This window comes from Pongo abelii, chromosome 12 (genome assembly GCF_028885655.2).
Source record: "Pongo abelii isolate AG06213 chromosome 12, NHGRI_mPonAbe1-v2.0_pri, whole genome shotgun sequence".
In the NCBI taxonomy this organism is placed as follows: domain Eukaryota; kingdom Metazoa; phylum Chordata; class Mammalia; order Primates; family Hominidae; genus Pongo; species Pongo abelii.
The window spans coordinates 94668174-94694931 of NC_071997.2; the positions used below are offsets into that span (position 1 = coordinate 94668174).

The 26758-nt window shown below is 35.6% G+C and overlaps 1 protein-coding gene across 25 annotated transcripts in view; it reads right to left on the reverse strand.

Moving 5' to 3' along the window:
* Positions 1-26758, reverse strand: part of RMDN2 (regulator of microtubule dynamics 2) — a 142287-nt gene that overhangs the window by 79437 nt on the left and 36092 nt on the right. For 23 of the 25 annotated variants that reach the window (XR_008522172.2, XR_008522173.2, XR_008522171.2 and 20 more), the window contains 3 exons: positions 11048-11222; positions 9954-10056; positions 5437-5497 (listed from right to left, as the gene is read on the reverse strand). The exons of 1 other annotated variant lie outside the window; for it this stretch is intronic. Coding sequence is in view for 20 of the 24 variants with exons in the window: in XM_063713461.1 (XP_063569531.1) it covers positions 5437-5497; positions 9954-10056; positions 11048-11222 (339 nt within the window). In the remaining 4 variants the exon portion in view is untranslated. Of the gene's footprint in view, positions 1-5436; positions 5498-9953; positions 10057-11047; positions 11223-17703; positions 18772-26758 lie in introns of those variants that run through there. One more of the 25 variants, XM_054547667.2, reaches the window with a different exon arrangement.

Here is a 26758-nt window from a genome sequence, read left to right on the forward strand (position 1 = left end):
GAGAGTTTCTTTCTTTGCATTATCAACGAGTGTTAGATTTTGTCAAATGCTTTTTCTGCATCTGTTAAAATAATCATGTAATTTTTTTCTGCTTTGGTGTGTTAATGTGATGGATTATAGTAATTGATTTTCAAATGTTGAACTGGCCTTGCATACCAGGAATAAATCTCACTTGGTTATATAATTCTTTTTACACATTGTTGGATTCAATCTGCTAATATTTTATTGAAGATTTCTGCTTCTATGTTCATGAGAGATACTGGTCTACTACAGTTTCCTTCCAGTGTCTGATGTTGGTATTAGGGTAATGCTACACTCAAACAATGAGTTAGGAAGTGTACCCTCTACTTCTATCTTATGTAATTGGTATAATTTTCTCCTTAAATATTTGGTAGAATGTACTAATGACCCCGCCTGGTCCTGATGCTTTCTGTTTTGGAAAGTTATTAATTATTTATTCCATTTCTTCAATAGAAGTAGGCCTACTCAAATTATCTACTCACCATGTTATTTTGAAACGGCCTCTGCCATTCTGTTCAATGATTCCTCCCAACGAGTTCCAGTTTGGGGAACAATTCTAATCCTTCCAAATTCAATACAACTACCTCCCCAAACTCTCTATTTTTGTCATGGGCATTATCATTTTCCAAATTATTTGGACTTAAAACTTTAGGCCAGTTTCTATTTAAATATACTTTTAGAACAGCTTTGAATTTACAAAAAAATTCTCACAGTACAGACAATTCCCTTATATGCCACACCTAGTTTTCCCTATTGTTAACATCTTACATTACTACAGTACATTTGTCAAAACTGTACCAATATTGATATACAATACTGATACAAAATTGTCACAATTAACCAATATTAATACACTATTAACTAAAATCTATATTTTATTCAAATTTCTATCATATTTCCCTATTATCCTTAGTCATTTTTGATACCTTTCTCTCCATCCTTCCTATTTATTTATATTAATGCATAACTTGTTAGGTATCTTTTTCAACATGTTAAAATCTTTTGAGTCACTGTTGTCATCCATCATATATCCTGTTACTTCTAATTTTGTGTCCTCTGTAACTTTTACAAGCATACGTTCTGTATCTTCACCCATCAACAAAATTACTGAACACACTGGGGACCAAGATACAGACCTGGCCCTAGAATCACCCCCAGATTGACAGTGATCTGTTGCATAACTGAGCCTCAAACCATTCAGTCAGCATGGGTCAGCTGACTCAAAGCTTGACCACATTCCTACATCTTGTCCAAAAAATGTTATGAGTGAACTTGCCTCAGTGCTTTACTTCAATCCAGGTATACTGGATTGATTTCCCTACTCTACTAGCAAAATAAATAAATAAATAAATAAATAAATAAATAAATAAATAAATAAAAAACAGATCATTTCACCTTTTTAGAAAAATCTATGTTGGTTCTCTTTCAATGTACACACTTATCTAGAGATGCACAAAACAACCCATCTAACTCTTTGTGCTGGAATGAAAGGCATAGATGCTATGCTCACTGGTGTATAGTGGTAGAATCTATCTTCTGCTATTTTCTGCAAATCAGAACTACTTATGCATATCTCTAGGCTTTTATTTTGCTCTCTCAACATATTCTCTCCAAGTTACTCTGAGTCAAGGGAAAAAAACCCCATGATTTATAAATACCATTATATGAAATATGTACATTTTCCCTTTTAAATAATCTGCCCCTAGAGTTACATTTTTCATATTTTTTTGGAATCTGCTTCTTTAAAGTTTAAAATCTTATCTATCATTTTATGTGTCATAAATTCAAAGGTACCTGGTCACTTTCTCCCAAAGGGTCATTACTTCTTTTCTTTCAATCAATTCTACCTATGTTTGTGTGTGTATCTGATTTTTTAATACTGTTCATTTAAAATACATACTTTTATGTTTTATTTCTCAAATACTCAGGCTGATGGAAATTCTGAAAAAAGTTAATTCACAACATGGTATATTACCTCCATCTAGAGGTCATTCTAACTACATACGTTTTGACAAGAACATTGTATTTTTCTTTGCATTGATAGCGAATATATCCTTAATCATTGACTATCATACTGTTTCAACAACTACTAAAACAACTCCATTAATTTCCCTGCAGTATTTCTCATTCAGCACCAATGCTGTTTATACTGTGAAAAAGCAGAGGCAGCATACTGTTAACAGAAAAATGACTAGGCATATAAGAATACAAAACTGGGTTCTAGTTTCTGTTTTTCCACTTGTTGTACTGTTCTGATTACTAATCAACACATTCATGCGTGCACACACACATACACACAGTACCTTGCTTACCCCATCTATAAAGTGAAAACAACCTGTTCTGTGAATCACATGTTCTAAGACATGTGGATATAATTTGCAAACAGTAGGGCACAACCAATATGTAAGACATTACTTATAATTAAGGTCTGGCTTATTTGGCCAACAAACTGCAAATCCATTGGTCACTTTATTCTCATTCTCTTGATTCCAGGAGCATTAAATATTTTTTGTCAGTACAACAAAAACAACTGAATCTTATAGAAAGCATATACAGCCTTAAAGTTACAAAGTCATTTCATTTTAGAAAAGATAGAGATAAAACTAAGTCAATAGAATGATCTGTATTTTTCAATCATTCCCAAATAATATTAACCCTTTATGAAATTTATTCTCAAAGATTACATCTTTTGTTTCAAACTGAAGGTTTATAAACCATCATATAATACTGTAAACGATGGGTCTGCAAACTCTTGCAGTAGGGCCAGACAGTAAACATTTTAGACTTTGGGGCCAGTCTTTTGCAACTACTCTGCTGCTGTGCAAAAATGCCTGTGTGTGGCTGTGATCCAATAAAACTTTATTTACAAAAACAGGCAGTCGAATTCATCTGCAGGCTATAGTTTGTCATTCATGCTGACTGAATGAGAAAATGTCTTATTAACATAGTAATAAATTCAGTCTTAATTCAGTTTTAACATAATTAAAGAGAGTCCAGCAGAATAAGATTTCAACATTTTATTATAATTAATTATAAAATCAGGCCACCTAAATTTCACCCATTGCTTCTCAAGTCAAAGTTTAAATTTCTTTTTTCATCCCCTCAAACATCTACTATTTAATTTAAGGAGGACTTTTGCATTCAGTGGGATATAGTATAAGAATTAAGATTAAATTGACATTTAAATTTCTTAAATCTCAATCAACTGATTAATTTCATTTTTTTAATTCAAAACTGATACTGAATAAGAAATTAGGTGAAACACAATTGGGTCACTACTCTGTGTTTTGATAAGATTTAATATTGGGGTTAAATGCTATGGTTATAAACAAGGCATTTAGTTCTCAACAAAAAGTAAAAGAAGATGAACAAAGGAGATGTAACCAGATTAGTGGAAGAGAGACTGGGAAACCCAGAGTTCAGCATCATCTATGCTCACAAGATACATTTCAAGGTACTTAATGAAGCCCTCAGAGAAAATTCAAATTCAACATTGTTCCTCTATGAAAATTTGGAAACCCACACTGATAAATAACCTCAAATTGACGATTTACACCAAATGCACATTTTTAATGTGATTCTTCATGGGTACAGATGCATGTGGGAGAGAAGGAAGAGGACAGAGGATGGGAAAGGAAGAGCAATAGAGGAGGGAGAGAAAGAAGAGAAGGAAGAGGAGGGGAGGGAACAGAGGAGTGAGAGGTAAGAGACAGGAAGAGTACTGGAGGAGGAGGAGGAGTTGAGAGTTAAAAGTAGGACTTCGGTGTTCTTTCTGCATCCTAATTAGGCTAACCAGTTCCCAAATACCTCCATTATCAAAGGCGATGAAGAGAGAGAGTAGGGCTTGATCACCACAAATTCATTACAGTTACCACTAAATGTAGAAGAACAGAAGTACTTTAACATATGTTAATTTACTAGTGTTATTATGTAAATTAGATTGTAAACCTGGCTAATATAAATAATAGCCAAGACCCTCTGTTCTAGGGAAATGATCTTAAAAGTCTGTACCAAATTGTTACCTGAAAAATTACCTTTTTCCCTAGAATTTTGGAAGAGGCACCAAGAGTACAAAACAATACTTTATGTATTAGGTACTCCAATCCCTAAAGCAAGATTCTCTACTATCCATCCGCGACACACTAAGAAATTATTCACAGGTTCTGCCAGATTTAGCCCTTCACTCTTCTCCAGGCTACGTAAGAGAAGGCAAATAATTCACCAGAGGGAGGAAGAGACTGGGAGTGAGGATTTCTACAGGGTTAGGGTGCTGTGGGTTCCGCCTTCCACCCTCTCACGACAGAGGGCAGGGGCTAGGCTTGCATCTCATCTAAAGCTATGTGAGGGCAGCATCAAAAAGTCTATTCATATTTTGGCATGTGTCCCTTTGAGTTTGGACAAATAAAATGTTACCGTATTCCTCCCCAAGGAATTTTAAGTGAGAGTTTGTGAGTGGAGCTCCCCCTGCTGGTGGCAGAGTGAAAAAACAGGTCTACTTTGAGGAAATGGTTTGTACTTCAGATTTTGGTGGGGCAAAAATGAGTCTTCTGTGGGACAAATGTGGACCTGTGGAAAGGGAGTCATTTTAAGAGAGATTTTGCCTAAGAGTGCCCCTACATCATAGGGATGGGAAATAAAGTAACCGCAAAGAAGGGTGGATTTCTGGAAGCTTAGGGCTGAAGAAAGGGTCACACATTTATTATTGTATCTTCCCACTATCTGGGGCACCTGCATCGTTGGAGAGAAAAAGAAACCAAGAGAAAAAGAAAACAGATGTAAAAATGCAACTACAAGAAAAAGGAAGAATAATAATTAGAAACAATACATTCCTTATTGTGTTTTATAATTTATAATTTATATTTATAAAATAATGTTTACATAAACATACAAAGGATCCAAACACAACACCATTAAGGATGATTTTTTTTTGCTCTAAGGATATTTACCTATACCAATCTAACTGATTAAATTCTCTTTGTTTGAACTTTTAATATCATAAATGGCTTTTCCTTGATCTGTGGAATTTGTATATTACAATGCATCAATGCATAAGAAATGGTTGATGTGCTTTTCTACATTTCATTTAGAAACATGCTATCATTTTAGTATTTGTGTTCAAACAAAATGTTATACTGAACTAGATTTAATTAGAACATATCATCTTCAAAGCCAGTAGACTTGGTAGATTCATTCAAGAATTTTTCAATAAAAGTTTCCCTTAAATATATTTCAAAGATGCATAATAAAAATATGTGAATAAACAGAATAAGAACAGTTACTGTGCTATTATATATATTTTTCAGTGAATGTGACTGACAGATTAAATGTATGGGTTAACAGTATTTTGAAAAATCCATTTAATTTATAAAGAGGCAGGTTAGAATTTAAAAGACTGCATAAATCCTATATACTTACCACAGATGACAATATCCATTCATGGGTGCTCTATTAATAGCTCTTTCACTTAAAGTTTTTCCTGAAAGATAAGAGTACTTACACTTAGTACCTTCATGTGAGTTGGTAGGAGGTGGATTATTGAATCAACTCATGACTCACAAAGTATGGTCCCAAGACCAGAAGCATCAGCATCACATGGCAACTTTGTTTAAGAACTTTTCAGCCACATTGGAGATCTACTCCATCACATACTGTGGGATTGGGGCCCAATAATCTGTGGTTTAATGAGCCTCCAATGATTCTGATGTATGCTAAGGTATGACACCCACTAGACTAAGCAACTTAACCAAGTGCAAGAAACGTCATTTAATTACTGCTTACAAAGCGTAATAGAAATTTTTTGTATTCCATTCAAACAACATTTACTGAGTACCTACTACATGCCATACTGTGAGAGTGTCTGGGAATAAAATGTAAAATAAGACAGAGTCCTTGACCTCCAAGGGCTCACCGTTCAGTATGCTGCAGGCATATAAACAAGTAAGTTACACGCAAGAAAAAAAAAGTAAGAGCAAGGTGAAAAAGAGGGCACAGCAGAGTGGGTAACTCTAACTCTGCCTGAAGGAGTAAGGGAAGGCTTCCCTGAGAAGTTCTTGCCTAATCATTCACAATAATGAACAGGTTCAGTGACATAAATAATTCCCCCAAATTATTTTACTTAGTTTTAGAGTAATTTTTAACCATGTAATAATTAATTTGGGGCTGGGTCTGGTGGCTCACACCTGTAATCCTAGCACTTTGGGAGGCCGATGCAGGTGGATCACCTGAGGTCAGGAATTCGAGACCAGTCTGGCCAACATGGCGAAACGCTGCCTCTACTAAAAACACAAAAATTAGCTGGGCGTGGTGGTGCATGCCTGTAATCCCAGCTACTCAGGAGGCTGAGGCAGGAGAATCACTTGATCCCAGGAGGCGGAGGTTGCAATGTGCTGAGATTGCGCCATTGCACTCCAGCCTGGGGGACAGAGCGAGACTATGTCTCAAATAAAAATAATAATAATAATAATAATAATAATAATTTGGATAGAGGTTTGTTTATGGCTTGGAAAATCTAAATACCTGCAAATAAAACAGAACTATGTTCTGAGAATCTTTCTCAAAAGGGGCCATTTTGTTTTATAACTTCTCCCTGATCCATTATTATTATCTTGAAGAGACTATCCAAGGATATGCAAAATGCCTTTCTAAATAAGTGGTTGAGATAATCTTTATAAATACAAATATTTTATTCTAAAACCACGGTTCTATTTGTTAATTTTTTAAGGTGACATTCTACATTCTACAGTTCTATCCATTAAAATAAATATTCTGTGTAGAAATCTACATAAATTGGAAACAATTAAAAAGCATTTTAATAATAATTAACTGCAGTGTGAACAAATATTAAAGAAATTAGCAATTTAAATGATTAAAAACACGCTTTTTCATTTAAAAACTAAATCAATTTTTTAGCTACATTACCAAATGAATAAAACTTTCAGCGCACTACCAGAAGCCTGAAATAGAGGTGATTCCATCACTCCGAGAATATGAAAAGAAGCTGGGTAGTATACAAACCAGATTCATAGCCTCACTTATGCAGTCAGGACAAAAGTAAAGCTATTTCCTTTAGAGAACTGTATTTTGTGATCTTTATGATGCATTCATATCGATTACTTAATTAGGAAAATTATAATAATGTTTCTTTAAATATAAGATTCATATCATAATACTTCAGAAACATACTGCATAATGATATACTCACTTTGAGTTTTATCAAAGAATTTTGTACTCTCCAGTGACCAAATCTTTCCTAAGCATAAAAACCTTAAACATACTATTATGAGAAGAAATCTTCTGCACTTCTTCCTCCCTCATGCTGAATCTCAATGTTCTTCCATGGCTGGTCTGAGCCCCTGCCTTGCTATCAGCTCCAGTGTACTTGGTCATTACCATTACTAAGCACTTACTCCTTATAAACTGAATATAATTGGCTGTCCCTTTATTATCTTTTCCATAGAGTAGGTTCCTTAGTGTTGCGCAGCCTTCATCGTATTTATGCCTCTCCTTCTCTCCCTCCTCCACTTCTCTCCACCCTTCATTTTCACACTGTTCCTTGACAAAATAATCTTGAATAAATATTTCTTGAATGGATAAATTAAAGGAATTCTTTTACTTCTATTTCAATATCTGAATGAACACATCTGAGGCTTTTTCTACTCCTTTTTCTTTGGCACTATAAACTCTTCTCTTGTTTTGGGATATATCCTATTTCAATCCTATGCTTCATTTTTGCCCCTAACTTCCCTTCAACCTATTTCTTTACGAATTTCACCATCTAAGACATTAACTCAATTAAACTCTCATTCCATTTAAGAATAGGGATCCAGAGCGATTTTACCTATAGGAAATTGTAACTTCCATAAGAAAGACTTCCCTGCATCAACCTCCATCCTCTGCCATCATATCCTCCTTTCTGCTACATGTGCTCGCAAATAGCCTGTTCTCTATCTATCTATCTACCTATCTACCTATCTATCTATCTATCTATCTACCTATCTACCTACCTACCTACCTACCAATCTATCTATCTATCTATCTGAGGCAGGGTCTTGCTCTGTTACCCATGCTGGAGTGCAGTGGTGAGATCACGGCTCACTGTGGCCTTGATCTCTTGGACTCAAACGATCCTCCCACCTCAATCATGTGTTTTTTTTTTAGTAGAGACAAGGTCTCCCTATGTTGCCCAGGCTGGTCTCAGACTCCTGAGCTCAAGCCATCTGCCCGCCTTGGCCTCCCAAAGTGAGCCACTACATCCAGCCTCTGTACTCTTCTTTAATAAGAGCTTATTTCCATTTGTTTTTGATATGTATGATTATTTGACTAGTGCTGCCTCCCCTACAAAGCCATAAGTTCCCCTGTAGTCTGAAAACATGTCTATTTTGCTATCTTATTCCTACCTTAGCACATAATACCCAGGGTAGGGCAGGTACTTATGAAAAAAATGTATTTAATATTGATGAATGTTGGAACAGTTTACATAGATATACTTTGATTTTCTCAGTAGATATGAAAATAAATCCCCTTGTTCTCCTTGGTTTTTATTTACATTGAAATTAATACATATCTTCTCTAGAATTCTGTTTTGTATATGGTCTGCAAACTGGATTGCTACAGAAAAACTCCGCAAAGCTGATGATGAATATGCAAACAAGAGGGGGAAGCCCTCTCACTCTTCCCCCACTGGGGGAAACTAAAGCACAGGGGTCATTCAGCAAATGAATCTCCAGGTGGAAAAATATAATTACAAGGAGTTTGGTAAAACTTTCTACTTGGAAATAAAAATTACAGAGAACTAGACTGGGAAGATCTTCCTATCTTTTCTAGAAGAAAAGCCTGGAAAAGAGAAGCCTTCGGAATAAATGAAGAATTCAAAGGATTTTGATGTCAAAGTACTATACTGACATTCAGAGAGATGGCAGGTAGGGGCTTTTGCAAGAACACATTTTGACATCCAGTAAGAGTCAAGGTGAGGTATAAAAATAACAGTTTGATATTCTATCTATTTAGTTGTTCTTGTTGTGATGAAAAATTTCAAAAACTTATAAAAAAAAGTATAGATGTCAGAATAATGAACCACCATGTAATAATCATTCAGCTTAGACAATTATCAAACAGTTTTTAACAAGGTTAATCTTGTTTCATCAAGATACATTTGGAAAAAACATTAAAGTCTGCGAGTTTATTCTTTGTAGTCCCTGGAGTTTTACATTACAGGAAGTAAGATGTGTTACTTTAACTGTGGTTGACAACTGCTGAAGACACTTGTCTTCTGCCTGTTATTGTTTCTCAAACACTGCCACTACATTTCTTGTCTAAGTTTTATAAAGTTAAAAGAAGAAATTTAAGTTTTTTTAGTTACCTATTCTAATATATTCAAATATTTCTGAAGAATATATACTTTAATCCTAAAATGCCTTTCTGTTCTGAGACTGTACATTTTTTTGTACCATAATGTATTTAAATAGATTAAACATACTGATTTTAGCTAAGATAATTTAGCTTTAGTTAACATTCACTAGTAATTTACTACAGATCTTTTTTTTTTTTATTACACTTTAAGTTCTGGCATACATGTGCAGAACATGCAGGTCATAGGTATACACGTGCCATGGTGGTTTTCTGCACCCATCAACCCGACATCTACATTAGGTATTTCTCCTAATGCTATCCCTCCCCTAGCCTCCCACCCCCAGACAGGCCCTGGTGTGTGATGTTCCCCTCCCTGTGTCCATGTATTCTCATTGTTCAACTCCCACTTATGAGTGAGAACATGCAGTGTTTGGTTTTATGTTCTTGTGTTAGTTTGCTGAGAATGATGGTTTCCAGCTTCATCCATGTCCCTGCAAAGAACATGAACTCATCCTTTTTTACGGCTGCATGATTTACTATAGATCTTAATTGCTACTTGAGAATAATCTTTACAAAATGCTTACCAATATTAGCATAATGTTTCTTTTCTTGTGTGTTTGTAGATAGTTCATACATGTCTCCATAAGCACGGGCAAATCGCCACATAAACTCTATTTCATCTCTAAACTGAAAAGAAAAGATGGAGTTGCCTGTTAAATTAACTTGGTAACTTGTCTATTCTATTCTTGTTTTCTACTGCAACTTTTTAAAAACTTAGGCAGGTAAACTGGTATTTATAGATTATTGAATCTATGTATATGCATATTTCGTGTGAAACATTTTTAATCCAAATACTCATGGCTAAGAAATGTGACCTAATGTAGTGTTACATTTGGATCTTAAAACCAATTAATATTATCCAGACACTAGCTCCATCTATGCAGAGGAGAGATTTGATAGGCACCAAAATCTAGAAATTCTTTCTGAGCTGTGGCATCCTTTTCTTCTTTTCCTTTCCAAGTTATCTATTATCAATATAATGAGCATCTCAGTTAATATCTGTAAATTGAAAATGCATATACTCAAAAGAGCAGTTACTTTTTTTACTTAAATTACCTAAATATGATCCTGGAGAGCTATCAAGTTTTAGACAATGTGTTTAGAGTTGCTAAATCCTCAGACAAATAGAGATTTATTTCTCCATGGGACACTGCAAACTCTTTTAATTTTTAATTTTTTTTTTTTTTAGTGGTGGTGGTAAGAGCTCTGGATAGGCTTTTCTTATTCAGACCCAACATTAAACACTGCAAAATTAACAAATGACCATTGGTAGAAATAGCTTTAAATACCTATATCTGTCTCAAAATATTTGTTAAATATATAAATTAGTAAAAAAAAAAAATCAAATAAAAGTAAATCTGCATAATTATAGCTCTGGTTCTCATTTTTATGAACTTAGAGTCTAATAAACTTTTACATTTACTTTTTTAAAATTTTATGCATCTTAAATAAAAAATAAAATAAAATTTAAAAAATTTTAGTCATTTTATAGAGAAATTTTACGTCAATCATTTAACTTGTGGGAACCATGACACAATTATTATAATTATAACTGAATGAGATGGCAGATTAAATTAAAAAATGAAACTATATGAAGTGCTATTGTTATGTCTCTTACCTTTTCTTTGTGGTCACAAAGTAGTTCAAAACTCTCCGACTTGCCAGACTCACTCATACGTAAATGATCTACCTTCTGAAGAAGAACATCTAAATTTAACTCCTCTACATGTGTGTTAAATGCCTTAGGGACTGGAAAACTCTGTTCTTCTGTGTCAGTATTAGCTGTAATATACCTAAAATCGCAGAAATAATCATCAACTCCTTTGAAAGTTATGTATAATAGCCAGAGCAATCCTTTTAAAATGCAAGTCGAATCATGCCCCTCCTATGCTTGAAACTCTGCAGTGGCACCCGCTTTCACTCAGAAAAAGCTCCAGTCCTAACAGAAATCTACAAGTCCCTGCGCAATTTGCCCCCGATCTCATTACCTCTTTGATCTCATTTCCTACCACTCTTCTTATTCAAATACACACAGGTCACCTAGCTGCTCCTTCAATATTCTAATCACATGCCTACCTTGGAACCTCCACTTGCTGTTCCCTTTAATGAAATGTGGCTTAGATAGCCACATAACTCACGCCCTCACCTTCTTCAAGTCTCTACTCCAATTTCATTTTCTCAATGTGGCCCATCCAGACCACTCTAATACCGCAATCCCCACATTCCCTTCATCTCTAACCTCCCTCATAATGCTTTTTTCTTTTCCCATAGCCTGTATTACCTTCTAACATACTGTATAATTTACTAATCTACTACATGTGCTGTTTGTCAGTATCCTCCCCAGTAGAAAGCAAGCTCCCTGATGGTAGGTTTATTAACTGATGTATCAAGTGCCTAGAACAGCACTATTCACTGAATGTTGCTAAATGGATGATACAGAGTTGTAGGAACTCAGCAGGCACTCAAAATTGTGTGTGTAAATTCACATAAACACATATTTATAGTTCAAGATGATCTAAGTTTAAACTTTAACTTGGTTTTTAAAAGTTAATACTATCGCCCACATTTCATTTTTGCCAGCAAACAATACAAACAACTTATTTTTATTAATTCAGACTCTGCCTGTTTTAAAAAGGTTTTAAGGAGGTATACAAGGATATATAACACATAAGAGAATAAATTAGAAATAGTGAAAAAAGACAAAGGCCAAATGTGAATGAAGTCAATATAAAAAACACAAATTTTATATAGCTATACCTTTGCTATAAAGGACACAAATGTTCTTCATTTTCTAGCAGCCAATGCAATCAGCTTCACAACTTGCAGCTCCCATTAGACAGAAACAAACAAAAATACTAACAAAGCAAGTTCTTAAATTTCTTTCATATGTCTTATAAAGAAGACACTGTATGAACTGATCTCCCACTTCTTCAATAACATTCTTTACTAACGGAAACTCTACTCTTCCAATTGCTTAAACCAAAAAACTTGGAATCATCCTTGATGCTTTTTTCTTTCTCTTAAGCAGTACCCTGTCTGTTAGCAAACCCTGTTGGTTCTATCTTCAAAATACATCCAGAATCTAGCCACTTCTCCCCACCTCTCCCCACTACCACCTTGGTCTAAACCTCCATCATCTCATCTGGATTACTGCAATGACCCCTTATCATACCTCTTTGCTTTAGTCCTTGACCCTTATATTCTATTCTCAACACAGTAGCAAGAATAACTCAGATCATGTCACTCCTTTGCTCAAAACCCTCCAACAGATGTCTAAGTCAGAGTGAAAACCTAAGCCCTTTCAGGGGTCTACAAGGCCTAACATAATCCGGCCAATACCTCTGGTCTTATCTTCTATCACTTTCCTGCTTGCTCACAGCATTCCAGAAACTCTAACTTCCTTGATATTCCTTGAACATATCAGTCATGTTCCTGCTTTAAACCCTTTGTATTTTCTCTTTCTTCTGCCTGGTATGTTCTTCTCCAGATATTCATATAGTTTACTTCTTTGCATATTTCATATCTTTATTCAAATGTAATCTTATTATTGCAGATGTTATGACTATTTACATAAAAACAAAAAATCTACAAATTATGATTAATAGGAGAGTTTAGCAAATTGGCTGAATATAATATTAACATATGAAAGTCAGTTTAATATCTACATATCAGCGAAAAACTACAAACATAATTAAATAAAATATTCAATTTGCAGTGACCTCAGAGAATATCAAATGGCTAGGAATAAATCTAACAAAAGATATGTGAAAATTCGATGGAGAAAATTATAAAAGCATATTAAAAGATGTTTATAAAATGACCTAAATTCATGGAGAAATATATCACGTTCATGGTTTAGAAGACCCAATATCATAAATATGTGAATTCTTTCCAGGTTAATCTATAGATTCAATGCAATTCAAACTTTATAAGCCTAATAGGAATTTTCATAGAATTAAATAAGATGATTCTAAAAGTTATATGAAAAAGCAAAGAGCCCAGGACAGCCAAAGCACTCTTAAAGGAGAGAAGACTTACCCCAACAGATATTAGGACCTCCTATGAAGGTATAATAATTAAAGACAGTGTGGTATTGGTACAGCAATAGATGAGTGAATGATGAAACAGAACAGAGCCTAGAAACAGACCCACACACATATGAAAATGTGGTAGATGGGAGAGTTGGCATGTAAGATTAGTAGGAAATTCAGGCATTCAGGTGGGAAAAATTGTTATCTCTATGGAAAAAGATGAAATTGAAACTCTACCTTATATTTTTAAAAAACATACCTGGATAGTTTAAGAAAATGTTATATATTTTAAAAATCTAGTACAAAATACAGACGAATATATTTTAGTCCTTGGGGTAAGACATATGAAATAGACATTATGGATCATCTATTCAGAATTAAGGGTCCAGAAATAAATTCTTAAAATTATGATCAGTTTATTTTGATAAGAGTGCCAAGACAGTTTAGTGGAGGAAACAATACTCTTCAACAAATAGTGCTAGAACAAATGGATAAGCAAATGCAAAAAATGACTCTCACTTCCTATCATATATAAAAATTAACTCAAAATGTATCAAACCTAAGTGTAAGAGCTAGAACTATAAAATGTTTGACAACATTTTATATGTATATGTTTTCTCATAAGAAAACATAGGAGCAAATATTTGTGATCTTGGATTAGGCAATGGTTTCTTAGACATGACATCACAAGCACAAGTGACAAAAGAAAAAAATGAATAAATTAGACTTTATCAAAATGAAAAACTTAGGTGCTTCAAAAGATACCATTAAAAAAGTGAAAAGATAACCCACAGAATAGAAAATACGTTATGAATCATATATCTGATAAGAGACTTGTATACAAAATATATATAAAACTCTAACAATTCGACAATAAAAAGACAAATAATTCAATTTAAAAATGGGCAACTCTGCAAATAAAAACCACCAAATTGTGTAATTTAAAAGATGGAGCTTTATGGTAATAAATAATATATAGCTTTTATAAAGGTATAAAGCTATTATCTTTATGTTATTCTTTATAAGAACAAAAACTCAAATGTTGCTATAGCCATTAAATGAATTACATCAGAATTACGTATCTACTCCAACTTGCTCTCTATCTCTTGCTCTCATTCTGTCTCTCGCATGCACATATAGAATAGTTTTATTGTGAAATCTGCCATATATCCAAATAATTAGGCTTATTCAAATTCTTCTACAGAATTACTAAAGATGGAATGCCCCTCAGGTTTATTTTATAAAACTAATATAACTGACACAAAAACTAAACATGAATATTACAAAAAATAAAAATTATAGGCCAATCTTACACATAAACATAAATGCAAAAATCCTCAATAAAATATCAATCAAGCAATTGCAACAAACATAAAATTATGTATTACAACCAAATTGAGATTATACTAGAAATTACAAGCACAGTTTGACATTAGACAATTTCTCTGGCGCAACAGATGAGACCTATCTGATCATTTCAGTCATTACCAAAAAAATTTTTTTTTCCAATAAATTCCAACACCGCTTCAGGACAAAAGAAATACCAAAGCCTTAGACAAGAAATAGAAGGGAGCCAGGCGCGGTATATTCCCAGCACTTCAGGAGGCAGGAAGATCACTTGAGCCCAGGAGTCCAAAACCAGCCTGCGCAACATGGCAAAACACTGTCTCTACAAAAAATTAAAAAATTAGCTGGGTTTAGTGGCCCACACCTGTAGTCCCAACTACTCAGGAGGGCGAGGTGAGAGGATAGCTTGAGTCTAGAAAGTTGAGGCTGCAATAAGCTATGATTGTGCCACTGCACTCCAGCCTGGGAGACAGAGTAAGAAACTGTTGAAAAGGGAAAGAGAAAGGAAACAGGAAGGGGAAAGGAAGGAAAGAAAGAGAAAGCAAGGAAGCAAGCAGGAGAGAAAAAAAAGAAAAAATAGGAAGGAAGGAAGGGAGGGAGGGAGGAGCCTTTCAAACCTGAAAAAGGCTATATACTAAATACAATAATACATTTCACACTTAATTATGAAACATTAGAAGCAGTCTCTTCAAAATCAAGAATAGAAAAATATGTCCAATATTGCTCTTCTATTCAACATTGTACTGGAGGTCTTTCTGGCACAATATTAAAAGAAAAATAAAAATCATAATAATTGGAAAAAAGAAACAATCTTATTTTTTGAAGATTATTCAATAGAGGACCTAACAAAATTTACATCTAAGTAATTAGAACTAACTAGGATTTATAATCAATCTTCCAAAATCTATTGTGTTCTTATACTCTATAAAACAAGAAAATATAATTTTATAAAAATATAACATTTATAATAGTAGGAAAAATATAAGATACCTATGAAAAAATTTCACAAAAGTTTTAAAATGAGTTTTCTGGAGAAAATTACAAAATAATATCTGAGAACATTAAAGAATACCTAAGTAAATGGAAAACAATATATTCATGAATAGGAAAATTTAATTAAAACAATTTCATAAGGCTCCACATTAATTTATACTTTTAATACAATTCTAAGAAAAATTCCAATGGAATTTTCAATGGAACAGACCTGACCCTAAAATTAATATGGAAAGGCAAGTGCAAAAAGAGCCAAGACAATTTTGAAGAACCAATATCAGAAATGCAGTATAAAGGATAAAGCTAAAGAAACTGGGTCAATGTGGTATTGCTATAGCAACAGGTAAACTGGGCAACAAAAGAGAACGTGTATGCTAGTCTATTTCCCACATTGAAAAGAAAAAAAAAAACCAGCTGTGGGAAAATTGGTTTCCTACTTTGAACAGGGATCTTCTATTTAAAACTGGGTATTTCTCAGAAACTTATGAGAAAGTTCTGAAAGACAATTTTAAAAATAGGGCATATCCATGCATTATTGGGAAAATTTAACTGTATTTATTAACTTTGTGTTAGAAATTAGATTTGTACTACCCAGCCCTCCTCCCAAAGCCATTTCATAGATTATCTGATGTCAAACATAGAATTTTCTAATAGCCTTTCAGCAGGTCTAGAGAAGTTCATCTTAAGATGTCAAATTTGTTTACAAACATTTGTTCTACATGTACTTTTCTGGTCCTTTCTTCTGCTCTAAATTTTCACAAAAACTATGCCATTGTTCCTGTCCCTTCAACTCTGCATGATCAACTGTTTATTTCAATAGCAACAACAGCATCTCTGAAAGCACAGTTGCATTATTTAGGGAGAAAAAAACATTATTTACTGTGAAAATAAAAGAGTGTATTTACAGAAGTACATCAGGAGTGAGTTACATTGAAATAGGTCCTCATTTCCCCATGAAAACACCAAGTAAACAACAACAGACTTTCTTTTTTTTTTTTTGACACAGAGTCTCGCTCTGTCACCCAGGCGGGAGTGCAGTGGCGTGATCACGGCTCACTGCTGCCTATGCCTCCGGGTTCAAGTGATTCTCCTGTCTCAGCCTCCTGAGCAGCTGGGATTACAGGTGCCTGCCACTGTGCCCAGCTAATTTTTTTGTATTTTTAGTAGAGACCAAGTTTCACCATGTTGGCCAGGCTGGTCTCGAACTCCTGACCTCAAGTGATCTGCCCACCTTGCCCTCCCAAAGTGCTGGGATTACAGGCATGAGCCACCATGCTTGGCCTTGAACCACTGCACCTAGCCTAACAACAGACTTTCTGAAATATCTTTGTGGGAGACCTAGAAACTACCACATACAACATGTCCTGAAATTTTATGTCATCTAGAGCTTTGGTAAGTATGAGGGGACTTCAAAAAGTTCATGGAAAAAAGGAATTAAAAGATAAAAATACAAAACATAAACTTTATTTCTCAGCGTATAATTCATCAAGGTCAAGACAATTTTGTAAGTGAAGATACCAGCCATTTAGTCCATCTCTAAAGAACTGAGGGTCCTGGGAATTGAACCATATCAATGTCGTCTTTTGTACATTATTAACTGAAGAAAAATTGGTGCTTTAAAAAAATTTTTTTAAGATCAGGAAACAAAAGTTGAAAAGAGTCAAATCAAATGAGGACTCTAAGGTGGAAGCCTAATGATTTCCCACTGAAAGAAACTCTTGCAAAATTGCCCTTGTTCGATGAGAGGAATGAGCAGGAGTATTGTCATGGTGGAGAAGAATACTCTGATGATGCTTTCCCCAGAACTTTCCTACTAAAGGTTTGACTAACTTTCTCAAAACACTTTCATAATAATTAGATGTTATCATTCTTTAGTCTTCTAGAAAGACAACAAGCAAAATACCTTGAGCATCCAAAAGTCTGTTGCCATGACATTTCTCTTGACCAGTCTGCTTTTGCTTTGATTGGACCACTTTCACCTCTTGGTAGTCATTGCTTTGATTGTACTCTGTCTTCAGGATTGAACGGGTAAGGCCATATTTCATCTCCTGTTATGATTCCTTAAAGAAATGCTTCAAGATCTTCATCCCACTTGTTAATAATTTCTCTTTATAGCTCTGTTCTTCTCTGCAGCTGATCTTGGTGCAACAGTTTTAGCACTCATTCAATGGAAAGTTTGTTTAACTTTAATTTTTTAGTCAGAATAGTATAAACAGAACTAATAGAGATGTCTATGGTACTAGCTATTATTTCTGCTATTAATCATTGGTTTTCTTCAATTACAGGACACAAACAAAATTCATTTTTTTCTTGCAAACTGATGTGGATGTGTCTCTGTGGGCTTCATCTTTAACATCACCTCATCCCTTCTTAAAATGAGTTCTCCATTTGGCTTATTTCTTTCAGGCACTGTCCCCATAAACCTTTTGTAAAGCATCAATGATTTCACCATTCTTCCACCCAAGCTTCACCATAAATTTGATGTTTGTTCTTGCTTCAATTTTAGTAAAATGCCTGTTGCTCTGATAGGGGCTCTTTTCAAACTAATGTCTTATCCTTCTTAGTGTCTCCAACTAGATCCTTTTCAGATATATTATGGTGAATTAGCATAAGCTTATTTTGGTGCAAAAAACAGTGAAACCAGTGCATAGTTTTTTCATAATATTCGTTTCCCATGAACTCTTTGAAGACCCCGTCATATGATAACTGAACTAAAAATTTACTGGAAGGGACCAACAGAAGACTTGAACAGGCAAAAAACAAACAAACAACCAGACAAACTTTAAGACAGAGCATTTGAAAATATTGGTTCTGAGGAACAAAAAGAATAAAAAAAAGAAAAAATGTAAATAGAGCCTAAAGGACCTATGGGGCCTCATGAAGCAGACATATACACATATTGTAGGGGTTCCAGAAGGAGAAGAGAGAGAAAGTGGCAGTAAGCTAATTTGAAGAAACAATGGCGAAAGCCCAAATCTAGGAAACACAATGAAATACAAATGTAAGAACTTTTTTTTTTTTTTTTTTTTTTTTTGAGACAGAGTCTCACTCTGTTGCCCAGGCTGGAGTGCAGTGGCATGATCTGGGCTCACTGCAAGCTCTGCCTCCTGGGTTCATGCCATTCTCCTGCCTCAGCCTCCCAAGTAGCTGGGACTACAGGCACCTGCCACCACACCCAGCTAATTTTTGTATTTTTAGTAGAGACAGGGTTTCACCGTGTTAGCCAGGATGGTCTCAATCTGACCTCGTGATCCACCTGCCTCGGCCTCCCAAAGTGCTGGGATTACAGGCGTGAGCCACCACGCCCAGCCACAAATGCAAGAACTTAACAAACTCCAAGTGGGATAAACCCAAAGAGATCCACACCAAGAACATCATACTTAAAGTACTGAATGCTAAAGACAAAAAGAATCTCAAAACCAGCAAAAGAAAAGCAACTCATTACATTTAAGGATTCCTCAATAAAATTATCAGCAGATTTCTCAGCAGAAACCTTGCAAATCAGAAGGCAGTGGGATGATATATTTAAAGTGCTGAAAGAAAAGAGAAACCTGCTACCTGAGATTTCTATAAACAGCAAAATTGTCCTTCAAAAATGAGGGAGAAATTAAAATATTTCTAAATAAAAGCTGAAGAAGTTCATTATCACTAGAATTTCCCTACAATAAATGCTAAAAGGAGTCCCTCAAGTTGAAACAAAAAGGACCTTAGACAGTAACTTGAACCATACAAAAGTATAATATTCTCTAGTAAAGGTAAAGACATGGGCAAATATAACAGAATTATTGTAAGTTTGGTTCATAACTCCACCTTTTATTCTTTTACATCATCTAAAAAGAAAAGCAAAAAGTAATTATGAATCTATATTAATGACTCTAGATTAATGATAATACAACATAAAGACATAATTTGTAATAACAACAAAATACATGGGTGGTAGAGCTGGAAAGGAGTAGAATTTTTGTATGCAATTAAAATTAAGTTGGTATGAATTTAAAATATGTTGTTGTAACTTTAGGATGCTATGAATAATCCCCATGGCAACCACAAAAAATATGTATAGAATATATGTAAAAGGAAATCAAAATAGATCACTAAAAAGAAAAAACTAAACACAAAGAGAGGTAGCAATGGAGAAAATGAGGGACAAAAAAATCTACGGCATATACAAAACCAATAACAAAATGAAATAATAAGTCCTTTCCTATCTGTAATGACTTCAAATATAAATGGGATTAAATTCCTCAATCAAAAGATATATTGGCAGAATGGATTTTAAAAATTGGGATTTAACTATATGCTGTCCAAAAGAGACTAATTTTTTGATCTAAAAACACACATATGTTGAATGTGAAAGGACAGAAAAACATATTTCATGAAAACAGTAAACAAAAGAGAATGGGAGTGGCAATACTATTAGATAAAATAGACTTTAAAAGTCAAAAATTGTACAAGACACAAAGAAAGGCATGACATAATAAAAGAGCCAATTACCAAGAAGATATAACAATAACACTAAATGCACTCAACATCATCCTTCCTAAATATATGAAGCAAACACTGACAGAATTGAAGAAAGAAATAGATAGCAACACAATAATAGTAAAAGTAAAATAATAATAGCATAGTAATACCATTATTTTAATAATAAAGTAATAGTAAATGAATTCAATGACCCAATTTTAATAATGGATAAAACAACCAGGCAGATGATTAGTAAGGAAATAGAGGACTTAAACATCACTATAGACCTATAAACCTGTAGGACCTAACAACATTTATAGACCATGCCACCCAATAATAACAGAATACACATTCGTCTCAAATGCATGTGGAATATTCTCCAACTAGATAATATATCAGGCCACAAAATAAGTCTTAATTTACAAATATAGAAATTATACAAAGCATATTTTCTGGATCACAATAAAAATGAAACTAGAAATCAGCAGAAGAAAAACTGGAAAATCCATAAATATGTGAGAATTAAAAAACATACTTTTAAACAACCAATAGGCCAAAGATGCAATCACAAGGCAAATAAGAAAACATCTTGGGTCAAATGAAAATGAAAACATAACATACCAAAAACGTATGGGATGTAGCAAAAGAGGTGATAGGAGGAAAATTTATACTTGGAAATGCTTACATTAAAAGAAGGTAGATTTTTGTACAACGGACTCAACCAAAGAAACTCACGTGTATGAAGCCAAATTAATAAACTCAAGGGTATAGTAACAGAAGCACCTGGAGAAGCTCAGGCTTAACTGCCAACTATTAACCACAGATCGACTGTTTTCAAAATGTTTCACGGAGCCCTAGATTTGAAAAAAGATGCTTCTGTGGTTCCAGGCAAGATGGCTGACTAGGAACAGCTCCAGTCGGCAGCTCCCAGCGAGACCAACACAGAAGGCGGCTAATTTCTGCATTTCCATTTGAGGTACCCAGTTCATCTCATTGTGACTGGTTAGACAGTGGATGCAGCCCACAGAGGGCGAGCCGAAGAGGGTGGGGTGTTGCCTCACCCAGGAAGTGCAAGGGGTTGGGGAACTCCCTCCTCTAGCCAAGGGAAGCCATGAGGGACTGTGCCATGAGGGACCGTGCTATCCAGCCCAGATGCTACGCTTTTCCTATGTTTTTTGCAACCCACATACCAGGAGATTCCCTCGGGTGCCTACACCAAAAGGGCCCTGGGTTTCAAGCACAAAATTGGGCAGCCGTTTGAGCAGACACTGAGGTAGCTGCAGAAGTGTTTTTTTTTTTTGTACCCCAGTCACACCTGGGGTGTGAACCCCAGAAACACAGAACTGTTCACTCCCTGGGAAAGGAGGCAAAAGCCAGGGAGTCAGGTGTTCTTGCTCAGGGGATCCCACCCCCATGGAGCCCAGCAAGCTAAGATCCACTGGCTGGAAATTCTTGCTGCCAGCACAGCAGTCTGAAGTCTACCTGGGACATTTGAGCTTGGTGGGGGAGGGGCGTCCACCATTACTGAGGCTTGAGCAGGCGGTTTTCCCCACACAGTGTAAACATAGCCACCAGAAGTTCGGACTGGGTGGAGCCCACTGCAGTGCAGCAAAGCCACTGTAGCCAGACTGCCTCTCTAGATTCCTCCTCTCTGGGCAGGAAATCTCTGAAAGAAAGGCAGCAGCCCCAGTCAGGGGCTTATAGATAAAACTCCCATCACCCTGGGACAGAGCACCTGGGGGAAGGGGTGGCTGTGGGCACAGCTTCAGCAGACTTAAACGTTCCTGCCTGCTGGCTCTGAAGAGAGCAGCAGATCTCCCACCACAGCACTCGAGCTCTGCTAAGGGACAGATTGCCTCCTCAAGTGGGTCCCTGACCCTTGTGCCTCCTGACGAGGAGACATCTCCCAGCAGAGGTTGACAGACACCTCATACAGGAGAGCTCCAGTCAGCATCTGGTGGGTGGCCCTCTGGGACAAAGCTTCCAGAGGAAGGAGGAGGCAGCAATCTTTGCTGTTCTGCAGCCTCTGCTGGTGATACCCAGGCAAACAGTGTCTGGAGTGGACTCCCAGCAAACTGCAGCAGACCTACAAAAGACGGAGCTGACTGTTAGAAGGAAAACTAACAAACAGAAAGCAAAAACATCAAAATCAACAAAAAGGACACCCACACAAAACCCATCCTAAGGTCTTCACCATCAAAGATCAAAGGTAGATAAATCTACGAAGATGAGGAAAAACCAGTGCAAAAATGCTGAAAATTCCAAAATCCAGAATGCCTCTTCTCCTCCAAAGGATCACAACTCCTTGCCAGCAAGGAAACAAAGCTGGATGGAGAATGACTTTGACGAATTGACAGAAGTAGGCTTCAGAAGGTGGGTAATAACAAACTTCTCTGAGCTAAAGGAGCATGTCCTAACCCAATGCAAGGAAGCTAAGAACCTTGATAAAAGATTAGAGGAATTACTAGAATAACCAGTTTAGGGAAGAACATAAATGACCTGATGGAGTTGAAAAACACAGCACAAGAACTTCATGAAGCATACACAAGTATCAATAACCATATCAATCAAGCAAAAGAAAGGATATCAGATATTACAGATTAACTTAATGAAATAAATCGTAAAGACAAGATTAGAGAAAAAAGAATGCAAAGGAACAAACAAAGCTTCCAAGAAATATGGGACTATGTGAAAAGAGCAAACCTACATTTGATTGGTGTACGTGAAAGTGATGGGGAGAATGGAACCAAGTTGGAAAACACTCTTCAGGATATTATCCAGGAGAACTTCCCCAACATAGCAAGACAGGCCAACACTCAAATTCAGAAAATACAGAGAACACCACAAAGATACTCCTCGAGAAGAGCAACCCCAAGACACATAATCATCACATTCACCAAGCTTGAAACAAACAAAAAATGTTAAGGGCAGCCAGAGAGAAAGGTCAGGTTACCAACAAAGGGAAGCCCATCAGACTAACCGGAGATCTCTCTGCAGAAACCCTACAAGCCAGAAAAGAGTGGGGGCCAATATTCAATATTCATAAAAAAGAATTTTCAACCTGGAATTTCATATTGAGCCAAACTAAGCTTCATAAGTGAAGGAGAAATAAAATCCTTTACAGACAAGCAAGTGCTGAGTGATTTGGTAACCACCAGGCCTGCCTTACAAGAGTTCCTGAAGGAAGCATTAAATATGGAAAGGAAAAACCAGTACCAGCCACTGCAAAAACATACCAAAATACACAGACCAATGTCACTATGAAAAAACTGCATCAACTAATGTGCAAAATAACCAGCTGGAATCATGATGACAGGATCAAATTCACATATAACAATATTAACCTTAAATGTAAGTGGGCTGAGTGCCCCAATTAAAAGACACATATTAACCTCAAATGTAAATCAACTGAATTACCCAATTAAAAGACATAGACTGGCAAATTGGATAAAGAGTCAAGACCCATTGGTGTGCTGTATTCAGGAGACCCATATCACGTGCAAAGACACATAGGCTCAAAATAATGGGATGGAGGAATATTTATCAAGCAAATGGAAAGCAAAAAAAAGCAGGGGTTGCAATCCTAGTCTCTGATAAAACAGACTTTAAACCAACAAAATAAAAAAATCAAGGTCATTACAAATGGTAAGGGGATTAGTGCAACAAGAAGAGCTAACTATTCTAAATATATATGCACCCAATACAGAAGCACCCAGATTCATAAAGCAAGGTCTTAGAGACCTACAAAGAGACTTACACTCCCACACATTAATAGTGGGAGACTTTAAAACCCCATTGTCAATATTAGACAGATGAACGAGACAGAAAATTAACAAGGATATTCAGGACTTGAATTCAGCTCTGGATCAAGAGGACCTAATAGACATCTACAGAACTCTCCACCCCAAATCAACAGAATATACATTCTTCTCAGCACCACATAGCACATATTCAAAAACTGACCACATAATTGGAAGTAATATACTCCTCAGCAAATGTAAAAGAACAGAAATCATAAGTCTCTCAGACCACAGTGCAATCAAATTAGAACTCAAGATTAAGAAACTCACTCAAAACTGCACAACTACATGGAAATGGAAAAACGTGCTCCTGAATGACTACTGGGTAAATAACAAAATTAAGGCATAAATAAGTTCTTTGAAACCAATGAGAACAAAGATACAACATAACAGAATCTCTGGGACACAGCTAAAGCAGTGATTAGAGGGAAAAATTTATAGCACTAAATGCCCACAGGAGAAAGCAGAAAAGATCTAAAATTGACACCCTAACATCACAATTAAAAGAACTAGAGCAGCAAGAGCAAACAAATTCAAAACCTAGCAGAAGATGAGAAATAACTAAGATCTGAGCAGAACTGAAGGGGATAGAGACACGAAAAACCCTTCAAAAAATCAATGAATCCAGGAGCTGGTTTTTTGAAAAGATCAACAAAATAGATTGCTAGCCAGATTAATAAAGAAGAAAAGAGAGAAGAATCAAATAGACACAATGAAAAATGATAAAAGGGATATTACCACTGATCCCACAGAAATACAAACTACCATCAGAGAGTACTATAAACACCTCTATGCAAACAAACTAGAAAATCTACAAGAAATGGATAAATTCCTGGACACATACACCCTCCCAAGACTAAACCAGGAAGAAGTCAAATCCCTGAATAGACCAATAACAAGTTCTGAAATTGAGGCAGTAATTAATAGCCTACCAACCATAAAAAGCCCAGGTCCAGACAGATTCACAGCCGAATTCTACCAGAGGTACAAAGTGGAGCTGGTACCATTCCTTCTGAAACTATTCCAAACAACAGAAAAAGAGGGACTTCTCCCTAACTCATTTTGAGGCCAGCATCATCCTGATACCAAAACCTGGCAGAGACACAACAAAAAAAGAAAATTTCAGGCCAATATCCCCGATAAAGATTGATGCAAAAATCCTCAATAAAATACTGGCAAACCAAATCCAGCAGCACATCAAATAGCTATCCACCACAATCAAGTCAGCTTCATCCCAAGGATGTGAGGCTGGTTCAACACATGCAAATCAATAAACGTAATCCATCACATAAACAGAATCAATGACAAATGAGACCAATGAGATAATCTATTGATTATCTCAATAGATGCAGAAAAGGCCTTCGATAAAATTCAACACAGCTTCATGCTAAAAACACTCAATAAACTAGGTATTGAGGGAACATATCTGAAAATAATAAGAGCTATTTATGACAAACCCACAGCCAATATCATACTGAATGGGCAAAAGCTGGAAGCATTCCCTTTGAAACCCAGCACAAGACAAGGATGTCCTCTCTCACCACTCCCATTCAACACAGTATTGGAAGTTCTGGCCAGGAAAATCAGGCAAGATAAATAAATAAAGCGTACTCAAATACAAAGAGAGGAAGTCAAATTGTCTCTGTTTGCAGATATCATAATTGTATATTTAGAAAACCCTATCATCTCAGCCCAAAAACTCCTTAAGCTGATAAGCAACTTCAGCAAAATCTCAGGATAAAAAATAAATGTGCAAAAATCACAAGCATTCCTATAAACCAATAATAGAGAGCTAAATCATGAGTGAACTCCCATTCACAATTGCTACAAATAGAATAAAATACCTAGGAATACAACTTAGAGGGAATGTGAAGGACTTCTTCAAGAAGAACTACAAACCACTTCTCAAGGAAGTAAGAGAGTATACCAACAAATGGAAAAACATTCCATACTCATGGATACAAAGAATCAGTATTGTGAAAATGGCCATACTGCCCCAAATAATTTATAGATTCAATGCTATTCCCATCAAGCTACCATTGACTTTCTTCACAGAATTAGAAAAAAACTACTTTAAATTTCATATGAAACCAAAAAAGAGCCCATATAGTCAAGACAATCCTAAACAAAAAGAACAAAGCTGGAGGCATCACACTACCTGACTTCAAAGTATACTACAAGGCTACAGTAACCAAAACAGCATAGTACTGGTACCAAAACAGATATATAGACCAATGGAATAGAACAGAGGCCTCAAAAATAACACCATACATCTACAACCATCTGATCTTTGACAAACCTGACAAAAACAAACAAGGGGAAAGGATTCCCTATTTAATAAATGGTATTGGGAAAACTGGCTAGCCATATGCAGATAACTGAAACTGGACCCCTTCCTTACACTTTATACAAAAATCAACTCAAGAAGGATCAAAGACTTAAATGTTTAAACCTAAAGCCATAAAAACCCTAGAAGAAAACCTAGGCAATACCATTCAGGACATAGGCATGGGCAAAGACTTCATGACTAAAACACCAAAAGCAATTGCAACAAAAGTAAAAATAGACAAATTGGATCTAATTAAACTACAGAGCTTCTGCACAGCAAAAGAAACTATCATCAGAGTGAACAGGCAACCTACAGAATGGCAGAAAATGTCTGCAATCTATCCATCTGACAAAGGGCTAATATCA